Source organism: Entelurus aequoreus, linkage group LG15 (genome assembly GCF_033978785.1).
Source record: "Entelurus aequoreus isolate RoL-2023_Sb linkage group LG15, RoL_Eaeq_v1.1, whole genome shotgun sequence".
NCBI lineage: Eukaryota > Metazoa > Chordata > Actinopteri > Syngnathiformes > Syngnathidae > Entelurus > Entelurus aequoreus.
The window spans coordinates 6,464,258-6,489,218 of NC_084745.1; the positions used below are offsets into that span (position 1 = coordinate 6,464,258).

The 24,961-nt window shown below is 37.9% G+C and overlaps 1 protein-coding gene across 1 annotated transcript in view; it reads right to left on the bottom strand.

Moving 5' to 3' along the window:
* The window catches only part of nck1b (NCK adaptor protein 1b), a 103,175-nt gene that overhangs the window by 45,421 nt on the left and 32,793 nt on the right, over window positions 1-24,961 (bottom strand). The window contains exon 2 of the mRNA XM_062020655.1: window positions 7,179-7,419. Coding sequence (XP_061876639.1) covers window positions 7,179-7,404 — 226 coding nt within the window. The 5' untranslated portion in view covers window positions 7,405-7,419. The remainder of the gene's footprint in view (window positions 1-7,178; window positions 7,420-24,961) is intronic.

A 24,961-nucleotide genomic window follows, 5' to 3' on the forward strand; every position in this document is an offset into this window, starting at 1 on the left:
TATTCTTGGTGTTGGCTTTTATCAAATACATTTCCCAAAAAAATGCGACTTATACTCCAGTGCGACTTATATATGTTTTTTTCCTTCTTTATTATGCATTTTCGGCCGGTGCGACTTATACTCCGAAAAATACGGTAGGCATAATAATGTGTTAATTCCACGACTGTATATATCGGTATCGGTTGATATCGGAATCGGTAATTAAGAGTTGGACAATATCGGAATATCGGCAAAAAAGCCATTATCGGACATCTCTAGTTATCAATCAAGATTTTTAGATCAATTTAATTTAATACGTTAAAGCCAAAGGGCTAGCAAACTTATCGAGTTTATTTTCATTTATCGTTCATTGCATGGTTAATTGACATATGGAATATCGGTGTGTAATGATTAGGGCTGTAACTAACGATTAATTTGATAATCGATTAATCTGTCGATTATTACTTCGATTAATCGATTAATAATCGGATAAAAGAGACAAACTACATTTCTATCCTTTCCAGTATTTTATTGAGAAAAAAAACTGCATACTGGCACCATACGTATTTTGATTATTGTTTCTCAGCTGTTTGTACATGTTGCAGTTTATGAATAAAGGTTTATTTAAAAAAATTAAAAAATATATATTTTAAAAGCCTCTGTGCATGCACATAGCATAGATCCAACGAATCGATGACTAAATTAATCGGCAACTATTTTTATAATCGATTTTAATCGATTTAATCGATTAGTTGTTGCAGCCCTAGTAATGATTGTAATTAGAGATGTCCGATAATATCGGCCGATAAATGCTTTAAAATGTAATATCGGAAATTATCGGTATCGTTTTTTTAATTATCGGTATCAGTTGTTTTTTTAAATTTATTAAATCAACATAAAAAACACAAAATACACTTACAATTAGTACACCAACCCAAAAAACCTCCCTCCCCCATTTACACTCATTCACACTCATTCACACAAAAGGGTTGTTTCTTTCTGTTATTAATATTCTGGTTCCTACATTATATATCAATATATATCAATACAGTCTGTAGGGATACAGTCCGTAAGCACACATGATTGTGCGTGCTACTGGTCCACTAATAGTACTAACCTTTAACAGTTAATTTGACTCATTTTCATTCATTACTAGTTTCTATGTAACTGTTTTTACATTGTTTTACTTTCTTTTTATTCAAGAAAATGTTTTTAATTTATTTATCTTAATTTATTTTATTAATTTTTTTAAAAAGGACCTTATCTTCACCATACCTGGTTGTCCAAATTAGGCATAATAATGTGTTAATTCCATGACTGTATATATCGGTATCGGTAATTTTAAGAGATGGACAATATCGGAATATCAGATATCGGCAAAAAGCCATTATCGGACATCCCTAATTGTAATCATATTTTGATTTTACAAGACACACTGCGCTCTCCAGCTCGTGTTTTACGCGCGTGTCGTCCACGCAGCTGTTCACCTGTGGTTATTAGCTCGACGGACGCCGTGACAGGTGGGAAGTCACTGCGAGGCTAGTGTTACACGCTACACGTTACAGCCTGACACGCTTTAAGTGCAGCAGTAAAACAATCACATGCTAGCAAAGCAAAAAGGTCAATAGAAAGGCCAACATTTAAAGTGCAAGTCATTCCAACTGGACAAGTTTTACTACTATTTTGGAGCGTTTCCATGCCAGCAGGATTAGCATACCCCTCCAAAAAAAGGGCATTTGCAAACATTGTCACATGACATCATTTCTCTTTTACAAAGTCATCTGATGAATGCATTTTGTTGTTCCCCTCAGGGATGGACAATTTTTTATATACAGTATTGTTTGAATGTAGATTTGGAGGCAAGAAATAGTCCAACAAAGGTGGATTTGACAAAGGAGCGTTTAAATAATCTGTTTAATCACAGTACAAGTAATCAGGTGATCACAGCTATTTTGTATTGATATCACATGTATCACCGGGAAATCATAATATTAGGGGTGTAATGATTCATCCATATATCCATTTATATTCCTCAAATTCTACGACATCCATCTGTGCCTTCCGGAACATAGGTATCGATCTCACATTTTTTTTAAATATATTGATTTTATCGATACTAGAAAAAGGAAAATATTGGATTTAAGAAGGTCAGACTTTATATGAAGTTTAACTTTTTAATGACAAGGATGTTAACATTATTCAAGTCTGTGATGTCATCACTCATCAAAACCAAAATGGCAGATAGCTACGCTGGCTGAGAAAGGTCACAACAAACGCCAGAATACAATATCACAAATCAGATACAGCACCATCGCAAAAGCCACAACAAATACAAACGACACAACAAAAAAGGACACGAAGGAAGTGACGGGAGCAAGTTATGGTGACGCACCGACTTCCTGAACATAGGTTAGTTTTATTTAAAAGTATTACAAGTTATTTATGACTGAACACAGTATGTTAGTTTTATTTAAAAGTATTACAAGTTATTTGTGAGTGAACACAGTATGTTATTTTAATTTAAAAGTATTACAAGTTATTTATGACTGAACACAGTATGTTAGTTTCATTTAAAAGTATTACAAGTTATTTATGAGTGAACACAGTACAGGTATGTTAGTTTTATTTAAAAGTATTACAAGTTATTTATGAGTGAACACAGTATGTTAGTTTCATTTAAAAGTATTACAAGTTATTTATGAGTGAACACAGTATGTTAGTTTTATTTAAAATAATTACAAGTTATTTATGAGTGAACACAGTACGTTATTTTCATTTAAAAGAATTACAAGTTATTTATGATTGAACACAGTATGTTAGTTTTATTTAAAAGGTATTACAAGTTATTTATGAGTGAACATAGCATCTTAGTTTTATTTTAAAGTATTACAAGTTATTTATCAGTGAAAAAGTAGTCAAACTTCACTTACTTTTTCAACTTCATTCTTTACACAATTTTCAACTTTACGTCTTAGGAAGTCAATGAGTCGCCGAAACCTTTCTGTTGTCACTTTCATTGTGTCTTATAGTTGTTGTCTTTTGGCTTATAGTTGTTGTCTTTTGGCTTATAGTTGATGTCTTTTGGCTTATAGTTGATGTCTTTTGGCTTATAGTTGATGTCTTTTGGCTTATAGTTGATGTCTTTTGGCTTATAGTTGTTGTCTTTTGGCTTATAGTTGATGTCTTTTGGCTTATAGTTGATGTCTTTTGGCTTATAGTTGATGTCTTTTGGCTTATAGTTGTTGTCTTTTGGCTTATAGTTGTTGTATTTTGGCTTATAGTTGTTGTCTTTTGGCTTATAGTTGTTGTCTTTTGGCTTATAGTTGTTGTCTTTTGGCTTATAGTTGTTTTCTTTTGGCTTATAGTTGTTTTCTTTTGGCTTATAGTTGTTGTCTTTTGGCTTATAGTTGTTGTCTTTTGGCTTTATATTGTTGTGATTTGGCTTTATATTGTTGCGTTTTGGCTTTATGATGTTGTGTTTTGGCTTTATATTGTTGCGTTTTGGCTTTATGATGTTGTGTTTTGGCTTTATATTGTTGTGTTTTGGCTTTTGATTGTTGTTTTGGCTTTATATCCTTGTGTTTTGGCTTTATATCCTTGTGTTTTGGCTTTATATCCTTGTGTTTTGGCTTTATATCCTTGTGTTTTGGCTTCATATTGTTGCGTTTTGGCTTATAGTTGTTGCGTTTTGGTTTACAGTTGTTGTCTTTTGGCTTACAGTTGTTGTCTTTTGACATAGTTGTTGTCTTTTGACATATAGTTGTTGTCTTTTGACATAGTTGTTGCGTTTTGGCTTATAGTTGTTGTCTTTTGACATAGTTGTTGTCTTTGACATAGTTGTTGTCTTTTGACATAGTTTTTGTCTTTTGACTTATAGGTGTTGTGTTGTGGCTTATAGTTGTTGTCTTTTGGCTTATAGTTGATGTCTTTTGACTTTTAGTAGTTGTGTTTTGGCTTATAGTTGTTGTCGTTTGACTTATAGTAGTTGTCTTTTGACTTATAGTTGATGTTTTGGCTTATAGTTGATGTTTTGGCTTATAGTTGATGTTTTGGCTTATAGTTGTTGTGTTTTTGATTAAAGTTGTGTTTTTGCATATATTAGTTATGTTTTGACCTGTTAGGTGTTGTGTTATGGCTCAAATAAATCTCCTTGAATCCTTTATATTGTTGCGTTATGTCTTTATATTGTTATAGAGCGTTTTCGGTTATAGTTGTTGCATTTTGGCTTTATGTTATTGTGTTGTGGCGTTTGCATTCCTTGTGACTTTTCTTGGTTATAGCTGTTTATTAAAATGAGAGTAGTAGCAAGTCAAATTACCGCTCATTTAATTTGAAAATATTTGGTTGCATTTAATTTCTCAGGTAAATCTACATTTAATTCAACCTGAATAGATATTATATGTACTTTATTTTTTATATCAATATTGTATTATTTTTTCATGGCTAATGTGAAATAGTATGTACACCAGACTCTACAATGTAAACAAAAAATGTTCAGGGCCCACTCAAATATTAGCACTGAATTACTCATCTTATTCTTAATGTTAATCATATTCAATTATGATATCCAACCTACTTACACTTTAGAACTTTGTCAAATGATATGAAAGCATGTGTTAATCACAAATATTATTATCAAGGCTTAAAGGCCTACTGAAAGCCACTACTACCGACCACGCAGTCTGATAGTTTATATATCAATGATGAAATCTTAACATTGCAACACATGCCAATACGGCCGGGTTAACTTATAAAGTGACATTTTAAATTTGCCGCTAAAGTTCCGGTTCGAAACGCCTCTGAGGATGACGTATGCGCGTGACGTAGCCCGGGGAACACGGGTATGCCTTCCACATTGAAGCCAATACGAAAAAGCTCTGTTTTCATTTCATAATTCCACAGTATTCTGGACATCTGTGTTCGTGAATCTGTTGCAATTATGTTCATTGCATTATGGAGAAAGAAGCTGAGCAAGCAAAGAAGAAAGTTGTCGGTGCGAAACGGACGTATTTTTCGAATGAAGTCAGCAACAACAGTACACAGCCGGCGCTTCTTTGTTTACATTCCCGAAAGATGCAGTCAAGATGGAAGAACTCGGATAACAGAGACTCTAACCAGGAGGACTTTTGACTTCGATACACAGACGCCTGTAGAGAACTGGGACAACACAGACTCTTACCAGGATTACTTTGATTTGGATGACAAAGACGCAGACGTGCTACCGTGAGTATGCAGCTTTGGCTTCTAAACATTTGATCGCTTGACCGTATGTGCGCAACTTTTTTTTTGCGTATGTACGTAACTTTTTTTAAATATATAAGCTTTATGAACCTTGGGTTAGGTGAACGGTCTTTTGGGCTGAGTGATTGTGTGTGTTGATCAGGTGTTTGAATTGTATTGGCGTGTTCTATGGAGCTAGGAGCTAGCATAGGAGCTAGGAGTTAGCATAACAAAGACGTAGGTGTTTTTATGCAGGATTAATTTGTGTCATATTAAATATAAGCCTGGTTGTGTTGTGGCTAATAGAGTAAATATATGTCTTGTGTTTATTTACTGTTTTAGTCATTCCAGCTGAATATCAGGTACCGTGAGTATGCAGCTTTGGCTTCTAAACATTTGATCGCTTGACCGTACGTGCGCGTCACGTACGTAACTTTTTTAAAATATATAAGCTTTATGAACCTTGGGTTAGGTGAACAGTCTTTTGGGCTGAGTGATTGTGTGTGTTGATCAGGTGTTTGAATTGTATTGGCGTGTTCTATGGAGCTAGGAGCTAGCAGAGGAGCTAGGAGCTAGCATAACAAACACGTAGGTGTTTTTATGCAGGATTAATTTGGGGCATATTAAATATAAGCCTGGTTGTGTTGTGGCTAATAGAGTATATATATGTCTTGTGTTTATTTACTGTTGTAGTCATTCGCAGTTGAATATCAGGTCACCCCCGGCTCTCACAGCATCTTCCCTATCTGAATAGCTTCAACTCCCCACTAGTCCTTCACTTGCACTTTACTCATCCACAAATCTTTCATCCTCGCTCAAATTAATGGGGAAATTGTCGCTTTCTCGGTCTGAATCTCTCTCACTTCATGCGGCCATCATTGTAAACAATAGGGAACTTTGCGTATATGTTCAACTGACTACGTCACGCTACTTCCGGTAGGTGCAAGCCTTTTTTTTATCAGATACCAAAAGTTGCTATCTTTATCGTCGTTGTTCTATACTAAATCCTTTCAGCAAAAATATGGCAATATCGCGAAATGATCAAGTATGACACATAGAATAGATCTGCTATCCCCGTTTAAATAAAAAAATTTCATTTCAGTAGGCCTTTAAGTCAAGCTGATTACAAAAATAAATACTGGTTAAAATATACTGCAAAAGAAGGGACTCATAAATAACTGATACAAAATTACTTAAGCAGTGATTCAATAAATAAATTACATCACAATAAGTATGTTTTCCTAAATAAATACAGTATGTAAATAAATTAATACAATTTACCGTATTTTTCGGAGTATAAGTCGCTCCGGAGTATAAGTCGCACCGGCCAAAAATGCACAATAAAGAAGGAAAAAAACATAAATAAGTCGCACTGGAGTATAAGTGGCATTTTTTGGGGAAATTGATTTGATAAAAGCCAACACCAAGAATAAACATTTGAAAGGCAATGTAAAATAAATAAAGAATAGTGAACAACAGGCTGAATAAGTGTACGTTATATGAGGCATAAATAACCAACTGAGAACGTGCCTGGTATGTTAACGTAACATATTATGGTAGGAGTCATTCAAATAACTATAACATATAGAACATGCTCCTAATCGCTAAATCCCATGAAATCTTATACGTCTAGTCTCTTACGTGAATGAGCTAAATATTATTATTTGATATTTTACGGTAATGTGTTAATAATTTCACACATAAGTCGCTCCTGTGTATAAGTCGCACCCCCAGCCAAACTATGAAAAAAACTGCGACTTATAGTCCGAAAAATACGGTAAGTGCAAATGAAAATAAAACTTCACCGCTCTTGTCATATTTTTTGCGCTTATTAAACTTGTATGGCTTTCGCTCCAGACTTCTTCGGTTAGTTTGATATTGTCATTACTGCCACAAGTGGTGGAAACGTGTATTACAACTGAATACGAACCACTCGCAGCCTAACTTAAGTAAGATTGCATGAACCAACAGGTCTTTACCTAGCGTGTCTTTGAGGTTCTTGACAATGGAGGCTTTCCTCGCGCTGTTCTTCCTCTCCACGTAGTTGGACGGCACAAAGCCGGTCTTGTTGGTGGCGTTCCGAACCCTCCACCAGGACTTGGAGTCGTCGAGGAGCCAGAGGCGCTCGTTCTTCTTGATGTCCAGCTCCTGGTCCTGCTGCGCCATGTAGTCGAACTTGGCGATGACAATCACTTCTTCCGTCATCTTGCACAAGGGGAACTGCAGGAAAGGACAGAAAATGGTGGAAGTTGACCTCATATTGCAGAAGTTTGAAGAGGGGAACACAAACTCCTACACATGTTTGTAAAGGTCACTCGGGTCCTTGTTTTGGAGTCGCCTCGGGAAAAGTAGCTCAAGTTTAGGGTCAGCAGAAACCGAGGCCAACTCCCTCCACCGGCAATGTTACATTTTAATTAGAAAGTTGAGACGCAATAAATAAACAATGGTTTAGGAATTAGGAAGGCGCGCTTGTGTCCCTGAAGCAGTTCCCAGCATGGAGGTAATACTAAAAACAAAAAGAACCACAGATTATGTCCTCGTTATCACTAATATTCTGGAGCAAAGACGATCCCATTCAGTCCAGAGAAACGGCTCGTGAAAATAAATGTCAGGATTTATCCAAGAAAGGGTTCAATCTCGACCTCTTTTAGGTTTAACGAGCGCACTGATTGAGAATCGGAATGCTACTTTGGATTTACTCAGATCATCTGCGCCCAAAATAGTTGTTCTACCTGAACTGCATCAAAGCTGACGACTTCACCGCTGGCCTAAAAATGACAAGAAAAACAAGGTAAGACGTGAACAATTCAAGTTACAATAGTGTCACTTGGATTTCTGTGCTGGACGATTATAGCGGAATAATAACCACAATTATTTGGATTTATGTTGAAATCACGATTAATAACAAGATAATTTAATATAAGTCATTTTGATAGTAGGCTAATATAGCTAATATAGACACTTACATCATGTGTTGTCTTCACTATAACACTTATATAAGACTTTTGAAGTCATTTTGATAGTAGGCTAATATAGCTAATATAGACACTTACATCATGTGTTGCCTTCATTATAACACTTATATAAGACTTTTGAAGTCATTTTGATAGTAGGCTAATATAGCTAATATAGACACTTACATCTTGTGTTGTCTTCATTATAATACTTATATAAGACTTTTAAAGTCATTTTGATAGTAGGCTAATATAGACACTTACATCATGTGTTGTCTTCATTATAACACTTATATAAGACTTTTAAAGTCATTTTGATAGTAGGCTAATATAGCTAATATAGACACTTACATCATGTGTTGTCTTCATTATAATACTTATATAAGACTTTTAAAGTCATTTTGATAGTAAGCTAATATAGACACTTACATCATGTGTTGTCTTCATTATAACACTTATATAAGACTTTTAAAGTCATTTTGATAGTAGGCTAATATAGCTAATATAGACACTTACATCATGTGTTGTCTTCATTATAATACTTATATAAGACTTTTAAAGTCATTTTGATAGTAAGCTAATATAGACACTTACATCATGTGTTGTCTTCATTATAACACTTATATAAGACTTTTAAAGTCATTTTGATAGTAGGCTAATATAGCTAATATAGACACTTACATCATGTGTTGTCTTCATTATAACACTTATAAAGACTTTTAAAGTCATTTTGATAGTAGGCTAATATAGCTAATATAGACACTTACATCATGTGTTGTCTTCATTATAACACTTATATAAGACTTTTAAAGTCATTTTGATAGTAGGCTAATATAGCTAATATAGACACTTACATCATGTGTTGTCTTCATTATAACACTTATATAAGACTTTTAAAGTAATTTTGATAGTAGGCTAATATAACTAAGATAGACACATAATGTGCTGTCTTCATTTTAAGACTTAAGACTTTTAAAGTCACTTTGGTAGTAGGCTAATATAGCTAATATAGACACTTACATCATGTGTTGCTTTCATTATAACACTTACATAAGACTTAGTCATTTTGATAGTAGGCTAATATAGACACTTACATCATGTGTTGTCTTCATTATAACACTTATATAAGACTTTTAAAGTCATTTTGATAGTAGGCTAATATAGACACTTACATGATGTGTTGTCTTCATTATAACACTTATATAAGACTTTTAAAGTCATTTTGATCGTAGGCTAATATAGACACTTACATCATGTGTTGTCTTCATTATAACACTTATATAAGACTTTTAAAGTAATTTTGATAGTAGGCTAATATAGACACTTACATCATGTGTTGTCTTCATTATAACACTTATATAAGACTTTTAAAGTAATTTTGATAGTAGGCTAATATAGACACATCATGTGTTGTCTTCATTATAACACTTATAGAAGACTTTTAAAGTCATTTTGATAGTAGGGTAATATAGCTAATATAGACACTTACATCATGTGTTGCCTTCATTATAACACTTATATAAGACTTTTAGTTTTTGCGGCTCCAGACATATTTTTTTTGTATTTTTGGTCCAATATGGCTCTTTCAACATTAGCGACACAAAATGCTACAAACAAACTGGAACATTTGTCCAAAGCTTAGAAGAGCAGATTGCTGAATTAATGCCAGCTTTTCAAAATAAATGACAACCATAAATGACTATTGTTTTGGGTCTTTTGACACAAGGAGCTGGCAGACAAATCTAACAGATCTGAGTTTTCCGAAGCATTCAATCCAGCGAGGACTACTTCCTCTCAGGCAACATCCAACTATTGTCCATTGTGTTGCCTATCAAGTATGAACTTTCAGGACTACACGGCGAGACGAAGACGTTAGGAAGAACTTCCATCGCCAGCAGAGTGGCGACATGACTTAAAACTTGATGAGGCTGATTGAAAACAGAATGTTTCTGTTGCTCATCACAAGAACAGCGACACTCCCCAGGCGCTCGAGTGGTGTGTCACTAGCATCTTGTAAAAACAAAGAGCAACATTCAACCGCCGGTCTTATGACAAATTCCACCCTCAGCGCTGCCACGCTATGCTAATGTGACGAGCTCGGTTAGCGTGGAGGACAGCGAGGAAGCACTTAAAAGGGCGCCCATGTCACGGGTCTCTTGGCGTTCTACCTTTCACTGACCTCATTGATCAACTGCTCTTAGTCTTAGTCTTAGCGCTGAGTCTAGCTTTCAACTGCCTTGACAAACACAAGGATCAGAGAGAGCTAAAGCTATTTTCAGTGCAATTAGCCGCCGGGTTATTTGGGTTAAGATATGTTTTGCAAACCAGTTATTATAGTCTGCAAATGATGTGTTGTTGTTGAGTGTCGGTGCTGTCTGGAGCTCGGCAGAGTAACCGTGTAATACTCTTCCTTATCAGTAGGTGGCAGCAGGTAGCTAATTGCTTTGTAGATGTCGGAAACCGCGGGAGGCAGCGTGCAGGTAAAAAGGTGTCTAATGCTTAAACCAAAAATAAACAAACGGTGTGGGTGGCACTTAGTGTAGGCCAGGTCTACACTAAGTTGTTTAACCCCTTAAACGAATAATTATTTAGCCTAAGCCCCGTTTCAGCCACACTAAACCATCGTTTGTTCTCCTCCAGGACCAGGAGGCGTGTGGGTCGGATCACAGCTGACTCTTCTCACCCTGGACACACACTATTCTCCCCTCTCCCCTCAGGCAGGAGACTACGCTCCATCCAGACCCACACCTCCCGCCACCTGAACAGTTTTTTCCCCTCGGCCATCAGGCAAATGAACAATAACTCCTAACAGCAGCTCCTTGAATTCCTTCTATCTGATAGCTCAGTCACAGCTCTTTTTATACCAAATATGTGTTATATGTGTTTTATGTCGCACGTTTGCACCAAGAAAAATTCCTAGTTTGTGAACCCGTTCTCAAACAATGGCAATAAAACTATTCTGATTCTGATTCTGATTCTAAAGGCCTACTGAAATGAAATGTCCTTATTTAAACGGGGATAGCAGATCCATTCTACGTGTCATACTGGATCATTTCGCAATATTGCTATATTTTTGCTGAAAGGATTTAGTAGAGAACATCGACGATAAAGTTTGCAACTTTTGGTCGCTGATAAAAAAAAAGCCTTGCCTGTACCGGATGTAGCGTGACGTCGCAGGTTGAAGGGCTCCTCACATTTCCCCATTGTTTACACCAGCAGCGAGAGCGAGTCGGACCGAGAAAGCGACTATTACCCCATTAATTTGAGCGAGGATGAAAGATTCGTGGATGAGGAATGTGAGAGTGAAGGACTAGCGTGCAGTGCAGAATGTATCTTTTTTCGCTCTGACCGTAACTTAGGTACAAGCTGGCTCATTGGATTCCACACGTTCTCCTTTTTCTATTGTGGATCACGGATTTGTATTTTAAACCACCTCGGATACTATATCCTCTTGAAAATGAGTCGAGAACGTGAAATGGACATTCACACTGACTTTTATCTCCACGACAATACATCGGCGAAGCTCTTTAGCTACTGAGCTAACGTGATAGCATCGGGCTTTACTGCATATAGAAACAAAACAAATAAGTCCCTGACTGGAAGGATAGATAGAAGATCAACAATACTTTGTACATGTAACTACATGTAACTACACGGACATGTAACTGGACATGTAACTACAAGGTTAATGCTTTCCAGGCTGGCGAAGCTTAGCAATCAATCAATCAATCAATGTTTATTTATATAGCCCTAAATCACAAGTGTCTCAAAGGGCTGTACAAGCCACAACAACATCCTCGGTACAGAGCCCACATACGGGCAAGGAAAACTCACCCCAGTGGGACGTCAATATGAATGACTATGAGAAACCTTGGAGAGGACCGCATATGTGGGTAACCCGACCCCCCCTTCTCTAGGGGAGACCGAAAGCAATGGATGTCGAGTGGGTCTGACATGACAATGCTGTTGCTAACGACGCCATTGAAGCTAACTTAGCTACGGAACCTCGACAGAGCTACGCTAAAAACATTAGCCCTGCACCTACGCCAGCTCTCATCTGCTCATCACGACCCGTGCTCACCTGCGTTCCAGCGATCGACGGCACGACGAAGTACTTCACCCGATCACAGATGCGGTTGGTGGCCCGGAGACGGAGGAAGTCAAGGTGAGGTCGTTCGGCTAGCGCGTCTGCTATCCTCAAACTAGTCCTCCTGGTTGTGTTGCTGTAGTCCGCCGCTGATACACCGATCCCACCTACAACTTTCTTCTTTGCAGTCTTCATTGTTCATTAAACAAATTGCAAAAGATTCACCAACACAGATGTCCAGAATACTGTGGAATTTTGAGATGAAAACAGAGCTTTTTGTATTGGATCCAATGGGCTCCGAATATTTCCGCGTCAACCGTTGACGTCACGCGCAAACGTCATAATATCGAAACGTTTTCAGCCGGAAGTTTGCCGGGAAATTTAAAATGTCACTTTATAAGTTAACCCGGCCGTATTGGCATGTGTTGCAATGTTAAGATTTCATCATCGATATATAAACTATCAGACTGCGTGGTCGGTAGTAGTGGCTTTCAGTAGGCCTTTTAAGGTGCCCCTCCTCGGACAAATTTTTACACGGGTAAGTCAGCCGTGTAATTCTTGAACTAAGCTTTGTATGGACTCATTGATGGTTTACAAAGTGAGTTCGGAGAGGAAGTGACGCCAGAAAGACCACGCCCCACGCAGGAAGTGACGTCAGAAATAACACGCCACAGCCAGCTTCATAATAAAGCGGTTTCATAACAACCGGAGCTAACCACTGGAAATATGAAGGAGAGTCATCCAGACATGCCCGTGTTTGTCCTTCTTTTGTGGAAATCACACATGAATACATTAAGAGAAAGCGATTGCAGCTATTTGGGATACAACACTTCTCAGACGGCAAGAGAACTTTGGATTGATTGATTGATTGAGACTTTTTTTAGTAGGTTGCACAGTGAAGTACATATTCCGTACAATTGACCACTAAATGGTAACACCCGAACAAGTTTTTCAACTTGTTTAAGTCGGGGTCCACTTAAATTGATTCATGATACAGATATATACTATCATATATACATCATTGAATTATTTACATTATTTACAATCAGGGGTGTGGAGGGGGGGTAGGATATGGACATCAAGTAGTGGACATCGAGAGAGAGAGAGAGAGAGAGAGAGAAAGATCAGAAGGCATAAGAAAAAGTATCTGCATTTGATTGTTTACATTTGATTATTAGCAATCCGGCGAGGGTGTTAGTTTAGGGTTGTAGCTGCCTGGAGGTGAACTTTTATTGCGGTTTTGAAGGAGGATAGAGATGCCCTTTCTTTTATACGTGTTGGGAGTGCATTCCACATTGATGTGGCATAGAAAGAGAATGAGTTAAGACCTTTGTTAGTTCGGAATCTGGGTTTAACGTGGTTAGTGGAGCTCCCCCTGGTGTTGTGGTTATGGCGGTCATTTACGTTAAGGAAGTAGTTTGACATGTACTTCGGTATCAGGGAGGTGTAGCGGATTTTATAGACTAGGCTCAGTGAAAGTTGTTTAACTCTGTCCTCCACCTTGAGCCAGCCCACTTTAGAGAAGTGTCCGGGTCAGCCGTGGTTCTACTTAGCGAAAAACTTTGTGAATTTGTCGAAGGAGAGACAACGAGAATCCGAGCTCCCGTGGATGTGATTAAAAAAAGATAGCGTGTGCTTTGTATTACCTGGCCGCCGAGGGAAGACTACGGAAAACATTGAATGCTTTTGGACTGGCAAAGCAGACTGTATCAGTTATTGTCAGCCATGTATGTCGCGGACTCAACGTCGAGGTCCAGAGTATATAAAGTCACCAAAAACGGAATGGACAATGAAGGTGAAGTCAAAAGAGTGAGGAGTGTCCTGACCAGATATCTAGATCCCTAGTTTGATTGATGTCAAATGTTCTTTGTCACATTGTTTACATGTCTAACAAAGATTTGATTAATTTATGATGGCTCAGGTGTGATTCACTACAATAGGTCCCCACAGCACACTGGATTCCAGTTCATTGAAATACCACAACACTGGATATTGTTCAGATAAGTTACATTCAAGAACTTGCACACAAAGCAACACTGGAGGTGACTGGCGTGCGCATTTTCCGCGCATGCGTACTAGGTCGCGTTGCGCCGGCGGACTGAGGGTGAGGGGGTCTTAAACGGTGGCACTGTTGTGTGTGGACACGGATAAAGTTAGGTGTGATTTACCCTGGATAACCTTAGTGTAAACGGGGCCTTAGACCATCATTTCCAGGAGTTATCTCACCCTCTGATACCTTTACTAATGTTTTCCAATGTTGTAAAAATGTGTAGAGTAAATATTACATTGCAATATTTCTGTCAATGAAGATTTGCGTCAGCCTGCGACAGTCATTTTGATAGTAGGCTAATATAGCTAATATAGACACTTACATCATGTGTTGTCTTCATTATAACACTTATATAAGACTTTTAAAGTAATTTTGATAGCAAGCGAATATAGCTAATAGACACTTACATCATGTGTTGTCTTCATTATAACACTTATATAAGACTTAATCATTTTGATAGTAGGCTAATATATAGGGATGATGTTTGATAAGAAATTATCGAGTTCGAGCCTATTATCGAATCCTCTTATCGAACTGATTCCTTATCTATTCTCTTATCGAGTCCAGATAGGTTGTTGTATATGGAAAAAAACACACAATATTTGGTTCAACAAAAGCTCACTTTTATTATATAAGAAAAAAATAAAATCTAATAAATAAATAAATATTGACTGTTATCTCTCAGTAAAGTTATTCATTGGATTATACCTTTTGTTTTGAACTTTATTACACCTTGGAGCGCTTTTTCCGGTCCATTTTTTTCCTGCTTTCGCTATCTGCGCCTAATGACTGAGCTAAGTGGCGTCATTTCTTGTGATGTCCCACGGGGCATTTCTTGTCGGACGGGATTCGTTCCCAGGGATTCGAATAAAGAACCAACTCTTTTCTTTACTATAGTGGTCTCGATAACGGGTACCGGTTTCCAAAAAGGGATTCGAGTCCGAGGACTCGGTTCTTTTCTTACCGAACAACCGGGAAAATCGGTTTCGAGTATCATCCCTACTAATATAGACACATCATGTGTTGCCTTCATTATAACACTTAAATAAGACTTTTAAAGTCATTTTGATAGTAGGCTAATATAGACACTTACATCATGTGTTGCCTTCATTATAACACTTATATAAGACTTTTAAAGTCATTTTGATAGTAGGCTAATACAGCTTATATAGACACTTACATCATGTGTTGTCTTCATTATAACACTTATATAAGACTTTTAAAGTCATTTTGATAGTAGGCTGTTATAGACACAGCATGTGTTGCCTTCATTATAACACTTAAATAAGACTTTTAAAGTCATTTTGATAGTAGGCTAATATAGCTAATATAGACACTTACATCATGTGTTGCCTTCATTATAACACTTATATAAGACTTTTAAAGTCATTTTGATAGTAGGTTAATACAGCGTATATAGACACTTACATCACTTATATAAGACTTTTGAAGTAATTTTGATAGTAGGCTAATATAGCTAATATAGACACATCATGTGTTGTCTTCATTACAACACTTATATAAGACTTTTAAAGTCATTTTGATAGCAGGCTGTTATAGACACATGTGTTGCCTTCATTATAACACTTGTATAAGACTTTTAAAGTCATTTTGATAGTAGGCTAATATAGCTAATATAGACACTTACATCATGTGTTGCCTTCATTATAACCCTTATAAAAGACTTTTAAAGTCATTTTGATAGTAGGCTAATACAGCTTATATAGACACTTACATCATGTGTTGTCTATATTATAACACTTATATAAGACTTTTGAAGTCATTTTGATAGTAGACTAATACTTTTCCCCCAAAAATATCCCAAAGTGCAATATTTGATGACATGGATTTTGATTCATTGTGTTAATTTGAGTAATGACAGCTTTAAAAAAAAAAAAAAAACAGCCCGCATGGCAGCTTTGGGTCAAGTTTTTCTCGTTACATTTCACCCGTTTGCTCTTTTATTCCACTTTTTTCTGTTTTTTTTTCCAAATAGTATTTCTAGAATGTGCCGCTAAAAAAAAACTCCAGGCTGCCCTTTGGACACCCCTGACGTAGAGACTCAATAATCCAGCACTTTCCAAACTACTCGTACTATTTTTGTGCGTCATGCTGACCACGTTTTTGTTTTACTTCTCCTTCTGCGTTAGCGAGCCATCCACGTAGCCCAAAAGCTCCTTCCTCAACATCCAGAAGGCATCTCAGTCTTCCTTCTTCTCAGCCGCCATGACCCTCGGGCTAACTGCACATTAAGTCTGCAGTGACTTGCAGCCGCACAGATGTGAGGGAGGATCAAAAAACCCCCCGGCGACAGATGCTGCAAGTTAATGGCTGGGCTGCAGAGAGAGCCGAGGCCGCTGCAAAGCCCTAAAACACCAGGTCAGACGGGTCAAACTGTTTGGAGGGTGTCAAATCCACAGTCCATTTGCCACTCGGTTTAATCCAAGAGCAGGTCTATTAGGTCTTTGTGTTGTCTTTCAGATGGAATATGCTTCATTGGACTTTCTCTTCATGAAATCAGGTCAACTTGGCGTGCGACACCGCCCCCTTCTGGACGACTTCCTGCACAGAAACTTGTATTTGTTGTGGGAGGCACGGCGGATGCAAGGGAGGGGCACCCAGCAGAGGGTTTTCCAGCGATGACGGCAACAGTTGCGGAGGAAACGATGTAGTAAAACACAGTGGTCTAAGTCAAGTAGCCCCGGACCTTGGTGATGAAAAAGTAATTACATAGGTGTGCTGGAAAAGCCGGGACTGAAAATAAGTCGGGTGGAAGGATGCTGTCCTGTGGTCAAAGTCTACATGGGCGGCCTGGACCACATGGGACGGAGGACAGGTGGTCAGTTAAAGGGGAACGGCACTTTTTTTTTTTGGAATTGTGATAATTCATGTCATTCACGATCCTCATGCAAGACAAGAACACATTTTTATGAATACGGTCCTACTCAGAAAATAAACGCTAGCAAAGTCAGCTAACAACGGAGCCAATCGAAGTCATGACATCATTGAGTGGATTGCGACCATAAAACCCCCAAAAAACATCAAAAAATCGCCAACAATACTCCAATTACATTGCTTTTCAGCCTTGTCGCTTACGTGCAGTGATTTCTCCAGATTCTCTGAACCTTTTGCTGGCCCCACTATGGACTGGACTCTCGCTGATGTGTTGGATCCACTGTGGACTGGACTTTCACAATATTATGTCAGACCCACCAGACATCCATTGCTTTCAGTCTCCCCTAGAGGGGGGGGGGGGGGGTTACCCACATATGCGGTCCTCTCCAAGGTTTCTCATAGTCATTCACACCGGCGTCCCACTGGGGTGAGTTTTTCCTTGCCCGTATGTGGGCTCTGTGCCGAGGATGTCGTTGTGGCTTGTGCAGCCCTTTGAGACACTTGTGATTTAGGGCTATATAAATAAACATTGATTGATTGATTGATTGATTGATTGATTGATGATATTACGGAGCGTAGATGGTGAAATCCCTAAATTCATTGCAATAGCTGGTTGAGAAATCCATCCATCCATCCATCTTCTTCCGCTTATCCGAGGTCGGGTCGCGGGGGCAGCAGCCTAAGCAGGGAAGCCCAGACTTTCCTCTCCCTAGCCACTTCGTCCAGCTCTTCCCGGGGGATCCCGAGGCCTTGGGAGACATAGTCTTCCCAACGTGCCCTGGTTGAGAAATGTTGTTCTTAAACCATTTGCTCCCGCATTTGTTGACAAAGTGGTGACCCTCGCCCGGTCCTTGTTTGTGAATGACTGAGCATTTCAATGGAAGCTGCTTTTATACCCAATCATGGCACCCACCTGTTCCCAATTAGCCTGTTCACCTGTGGGATGTTCCAAATAAGTCTTTGATGAACATTCCTCAACTTTCTCAGTCTTTTTTTGGCACTTGTGCCAGCTTTTTTAAAACACGTTGCAGGCATCAAATTCCAAATGAGCTAATATGAATGTTAAGTATCTTGTCTTTGCAGTCTATTCAATTGAATATAAGTTGAAAATGATTTGCAAATCATTGTATTCTGTTTTTATTTACCATTTACACAACGTACCAACTTCACTGGTCTTGGGTTTTGTAGACACTGTCTTCATTATAACACGTATATAATACTTTTAAAGGCCTACTAAAAGCCACTACTACCGACCACGCAGTCTGATAGTTTATATATCAATTAGGGCTGCAACTAACGATTAATTTGATAATCGATTAATCTGTCGATTATTACTTCGATTAATCGATTAATAATCGGATGAAAGAGACAAACTACATTTCTATCCTTTCCAGTATTTTATTGAAAAAAACCAGCATACTGGCACCATGTTCTGGACATTGGGGATGCAGCATACACCAATAATAACACAGAAATGTAACTCATCAGAACTGAATCAGATATTGTACACGTTTCTGTTGTGAATAATAAAGGATTAATTTTAGGCTGCCTCTGAATAATAGCATGAAATATTCCAGCACCTTCATAACGTTTAGTTATACTGAAGCGTCACTCAAATCTAAATATATTTATATAGCTTTATCGGCCCGGCTACATTGATCCATTATAAAACCAACCTGAGATATTTCTGTCCGTTACGTTTATTTCGAAATTGGTAACCGTGCGTTTTCTCTCTCAAAACGGAGTCAAATGTGCCGGAGACACATTATCAGCCCCGCGTTGCAACAAAGGCATAACTTTAACGTTACTCACAAAAAAGCTGAACTCATGAATGCTTGTTGCCACTATGGACTTGAAAAGTTACGTACTGTGAGTTCTTCCCTTCATCCATGGCTCCAACATGTTTCCTTTTCAGGTGCTTCTGAAGCAATGTTGTACTTCCGTGCCATTTTGCAGGAAACGGTCTTCTTTGAAGTCTTTAAAGTAAAGTGTTCCCACACTTTTGACGACTTAGGTCGTACACTTTTCTCCATTGAAGCAATAACCTCAAGATGTTTTTCTGCTGAACTATCCGTACGGTTTACCTGCGCCATTTTTCGAATGTTTCCAGACGGCGTCGTCACGTGAGCTGCACATGACACATCATTGGCTAGCTTACGCCACCTCATGAGACGTAGCCTCAGCGCCGCCCTGGCGCTGTTTTATACTGTTTTTGTACTTACTTTGATTATTGTTTATCAGCTGTTTGTAAATGTTGCAGTTTATAAATAAAGGTTTATAAAAAAAAAATAAAAAAATAAAATTAAATTTTAAAATAAAATTTAAAAAAGCCTCCGCGCATGCGCATAGCATAGTTCCAACGAATCGATGACTAAATTAATCGCCAACTATTTTTATAATCGATTTTAATCGATTTAATCTATTAGTTGTTGCAGCCCTAATATCAATGGTGAAATCTTAACATTGCAACACATGCCAATACGGCCGGGTTAACTTATAAAGTGCAATTTTAAATTTCCCGGGAAACTTCCGGCTGAAAACGTCTATGTATGATGACGTATGCGCGTGACGTCAATAGTTAAACGGAAGTATCCGGACACCATTGAATCCAATACAAAAAAGCTCTGTTTTCATCTCATAATTCCACAGTATTCTGGACATCTGTGTTGGTGAATCTTTAGCAATTTGTTTAATGAACAATGAAGACTGCAAAGAAGAAAGCTGTCGGTGGGATCGGTGTATTAGCGGCTGGCTACAGCAACACAGACACGTAGCCGGTGTTTCATTGTTTACATTCCCGAACGATGACAGTCAAGCTTTACCATAGGACAACATAGACTCTTACCAGGAGGACTTTGAGTTGGATATGCATGCTTGTGGAGATGGGACAACAGAGACTCTTACCAGGAGGACTTTGAGTTGGATACGCGCTACCGTGAGTACGCAGCTGCGGCTTCCAAACATTTGATCGCTTGCCCGTACGTGCGTGCCGCTATGTGCATGTCACGTACGCAACTTTGGGGAAATATATGTGCTGTATGAACTTTGGGGAGGTGAACGGTACTTTGGGCTGTGGGATTGAGTGTGTTGTGCGGGTGTTTGATTTGTATTGGCGGGTTATATGGACGGGAGGGGGGAGGTGTTTGTTATGCGGGATTAATTTGTGGCATATTAAATATAAGCCTGGTTGTGTTGTGGCTAATAGAGTATATATATGTCTTGTGTTTATTTACTGTTTTAGTCATTCCCAGCTGAATATCAGGTCCCACCCGCCTCTCACAGCATCTTCCCTATCTGAATCGCTTCCACTGCCCTCTAGTCCTTCACTCTCACTTTCCTCATCCACGAATCTTTCATCCTCGCTCAAATTAATGGGGAAATCGTCGCTTTCTCGGTCCGAATCGCTCTCGCTGCTGGTGGCCATGATTGTAAACAATGTGCAGATGTGAGGAGCTCCACAACCTGTGACGTCACGCTACTTCCGGTACAGGCAAGGCTTTTTTATCAGCGACCAAAAGTTGTGAACTTTATCGTCGATGTTCTCTACTAAATCCTTTCAGCAAAAATATGGCAATATCGCGAAATGATCAAGTATGACACATAGAATGGACCTGCTATCCCCGTTTGAATAAGAAAATCTCATTTCAGTAGGCCTTTAAAGTCATTTTGATAGTAGGCTAATATAGCTGATATAGACACTTATATTATTTTTATGAATACATTCCTACTCTCACTACACCCCTGGCATTCTCTCAATGAGCTTCAAGCCCACCTGTGAAGTGAAAACCATTTCAGGTGACTACCTCTTGAGGCTCATCGAGAGAATGCCAAGAGTGTGCAAAGCCGTAATCAGAGCAAAGGGTGGCTATTTTGAAGAAACTAGAACATAAAACATGTTTTCAGTTATTTCACCTTTTTTTGTTAAGTACATAACTCCGCATGTGCTCATTCATAGTGTTGATGCCTTCAGTGACAATCTACAATGTAAATACAGTGTTTCCCACACATTCATTTATTTGTTGCGGCCCGCCACGAAAGAATTAAGGCCGCCACAAATAGTTTTTTTTTTTTTTTTTTGTCCTGTCCAGCTTCTCAGGCAAATCATATAGTAGATGTAGATGCCCATATCGGCTGTTCAGATTTACTTTACAAAAGAGAAGTGTAGGATCAAGATTTTTGGAGCTCTTTGTTCAGTGGATCAGATGTTTGATGAAGCTCTGTATCTATCTACCACCACTACTGTTTTCTGTTTATTTGTTACTGACTGTGGCAGGACACCTCTGCCTCTGTTTCACTTTATGTTGCTGGTAAATAATATGGTTGTAGTAGTAGGCTAAAGTTAAATGATTTAGTATGCACTAATTAAAGGGGCAGAGCTTTATGAGACATTTTAGCTTTTATACTTTTATAAGATATATTTTTTGTAAGAACCACAATTAATAAATATATTTCAGTGAATAACTTATTGTTCAAATCTGTATATAAATATGTACATAAAGTGTTGTAATTATATTGTAAAATGGATGGATGGATGGACGTTTAAAACAAAACTGTTATTAATTAGTAAGTATACATTTTTTGAGCCTTTTTAGAGAAAATCATATCATTGTAGTAAATTATGCAAATTACTCGATGATGTCATGGTGACCACGCCCATAGCCACGCCCCCAACGCCACAGGTATCTTGGCAGTTTATGGGAAACACTGAAATAGTCATATAAATAATGAAAACACATTGAATGAGAAGGTGTGTCTAAACTTCTGGCCTGTACTGTACATATGTATGAATAATTGTGTGTATGTTAGTATGTATCCCGGTTTCTTTTGATGTGCCCTTGTTACGGCGATTTGCAGTCTGTGTGGCGTGCCGCCGTTGGGGGGCCCGGGAGGGACCGTAGCTGAAGAAGGGTCCGGTGCGCGGATAGGGTTTGGCGCACCGACCCAAATCTCATGACCATAGGTGAGAATAGAATCCGATCAGTCTGTCGATCTCACCATCCACTCTTCCCTCACTGGTCAACAAGACTTCGAGGTACCGTATTTTTCGGACTATAAGTCGCTCCGAAGTATAAGTCGCACCGGCCGAAAATGCATAATAAAGAAGGAAAAAAACACATATAAGTCGCACTGGAGTATAAGTCGCATTTTTTGGGGAAATTTATTTGATAAAAGCCAACACCAAGAATAGACATTTGAAAGGCAATTTAAAATAAATAAAGAATAGTGAACACTAGGCTGAATAAGTGTACATTATATGAGGCATAAATAACCAACTGAGAACATGCCTGGTATGTTAACGTAACATATTATGGTAAGAGTCATTCAAATAACTATAACATATAGAACATGCTATACGTTTACCAAACAATCTGTCACTCCTAATCGCTAAATCCCATGAAATCTTATATGTCTAGTCTCTTACGTGAATGAGCTAAATAATATTATTTGATATTTTACGGTAATGTGTTAATCATTTCACACATAAGTCGCTCCTGAGTATAAGTCGCACCCCCGGCCAAACTATGGAAAAAAACTGCGACTTATAGTCCGAAAAATACCGTACTCCAACTACTTTCCTCGGGGCAACATCTCTCTCCCAAACTGAGGATGACACTCAACCCTTTTCCGGGCGAGAACCATGGACTCGGACTTGAAGGTGCTAATTCTCATCACAGTCGCTTCACGCATGGCTGAGAACCGATCCAGTGAGAGCTAAAGATCCTGGCCAGATGAAGCAAACAGGACCACATCATCGGCAAAAAGCTGAGACCAACTTCACAAAAAAAACGGATCCCCCTCAACGGCCTGACTGCGCCTAGAAATTCTGTCCATAAAAGTTGGAAACAGAACCTGTGACAAGGGGTAACCCTCACTGAAAACAGGTCCGACTTACTGCCTGCAATTATAGTAATATATTTCCTAAATAAAAAAACGAACATTAAAAAAATCATTTTATTCAACCCCATTAATCAACCAGCAGCAATAAAATTATAAAATTATGTTGCTGAATAGACAATCCATCTAAAATGTTGACACAAACACGTGGGACAGACAATTTTCTCGTCCGTTCAGCACTGATCCTGCAGCCGTGTGTGGAACTGTCAGTTTGCACGTCCTTCTTACGCGTGCTAAATAGTGCTCGCCGAATTGTGACGAGTGTTGATAAATCACATTGAGTGTGCTAAACAACTATACTTGCATTTTCCCCTTCCCGTTGTGCGGGCGTTTTGATGATCAGCATATATTTTGCATGTTAATGAAGACAGAAATGCAAAAATGGTTTGCACGCCTTATTCTGCTCACTTAACGCAATCCACTTTGCACACCTTTAGTAGATCAGCTTTGCATGTGCTATCAGGTTTGCACACGTTTTAATACATAAATCAGGTCCTGAGGCGGGTGTATATATTTTCAAGTATTTCTTATATATATACAGTGTTTCCCACACATTCATTTATTTGTGGTCGGCCCACCACGAAAGAATTACGTCCGCCACAAATATTTAAAAAAAAAATATTTTTTTTCCTGTCCAGCTTCTCAGGCAAATCATATAGTTGATGTAGATGCCCATATCGGCTGTTCAGATTTACTTTACAAAAGACAAGTGTAGGATACTTCTCTTGTTGCCTTATTTGTATTTGACCACTACTGTTTTCTGTTTATTTGTTACTGACTGTGGCAGGACACCTCTGCCTCTGATTCACTTTATGTTGCTGGTAAATAATATGGTTGTAGTAGTAGGCTAAAGTTAAATTATTTAGTATGCACTAATTAAAGGGGCAGAGCTTTAAGAGACATTTTAGCTTTTATATTTTATAAGATATATTTTTTGTAAGAACCACAATTAATAAATATATTTCAGTGAATGACTTATTGTTCAAATCTGTATATAAATATGTACATAAAGTGTTGTAATTATATTGTAGAATGGATGAATGGATGGAAGTTTAAAACAAAGCTGTTATTATTCATTAGTAAGTATACATTTTTGAGCCTTTTTAGAGAAAATCATATCATTGTAGTAAATTATGCAAATTACTCGATGATGTCATGTTGACCACGCCCATAGCCACGGCCCCCACCGCCACAGGTATCTTGGCAGTTTATGGGAAACACTGATAGATATGTATGTATGTATATATATATATATATATGTATGTATATATATATATATATATGTATGTATATATTTTTATATATGTGTATATATTTTTATATATATATATATATATACACATATATATATATACACATATATATATATATACATACATATATATACATACATACATACATACACACATATACACACACACACACACACACACACACACACACACACACACACACACACACACACACACACACACACACACACACACACACACACACACATACATACATACATACATACATACATACATACATACATACATACATACATACATACATACATACATACATACATACATACATACATACATACATACATATATATATATATATATATATATATATATATATATATATATATATATATACATATATATATATATATATAAATAATCCATTCATGAAGGAGTATATCCAATGGAGATGTCTGATCTACAAAATTTGCAGGCAAGCCTCGTCAGTCATCCACTCTCTTTGTCTTTGTGGGTGGAGGCGGGGGCTGCTCACAGACACAGGGAAGTAGATGCTTGTAATGTAGAAGTTATGATATGGAAAAGCTGCCATTACGGAATTAGTTGTTCCTATCCCATTAAAGACATTCTG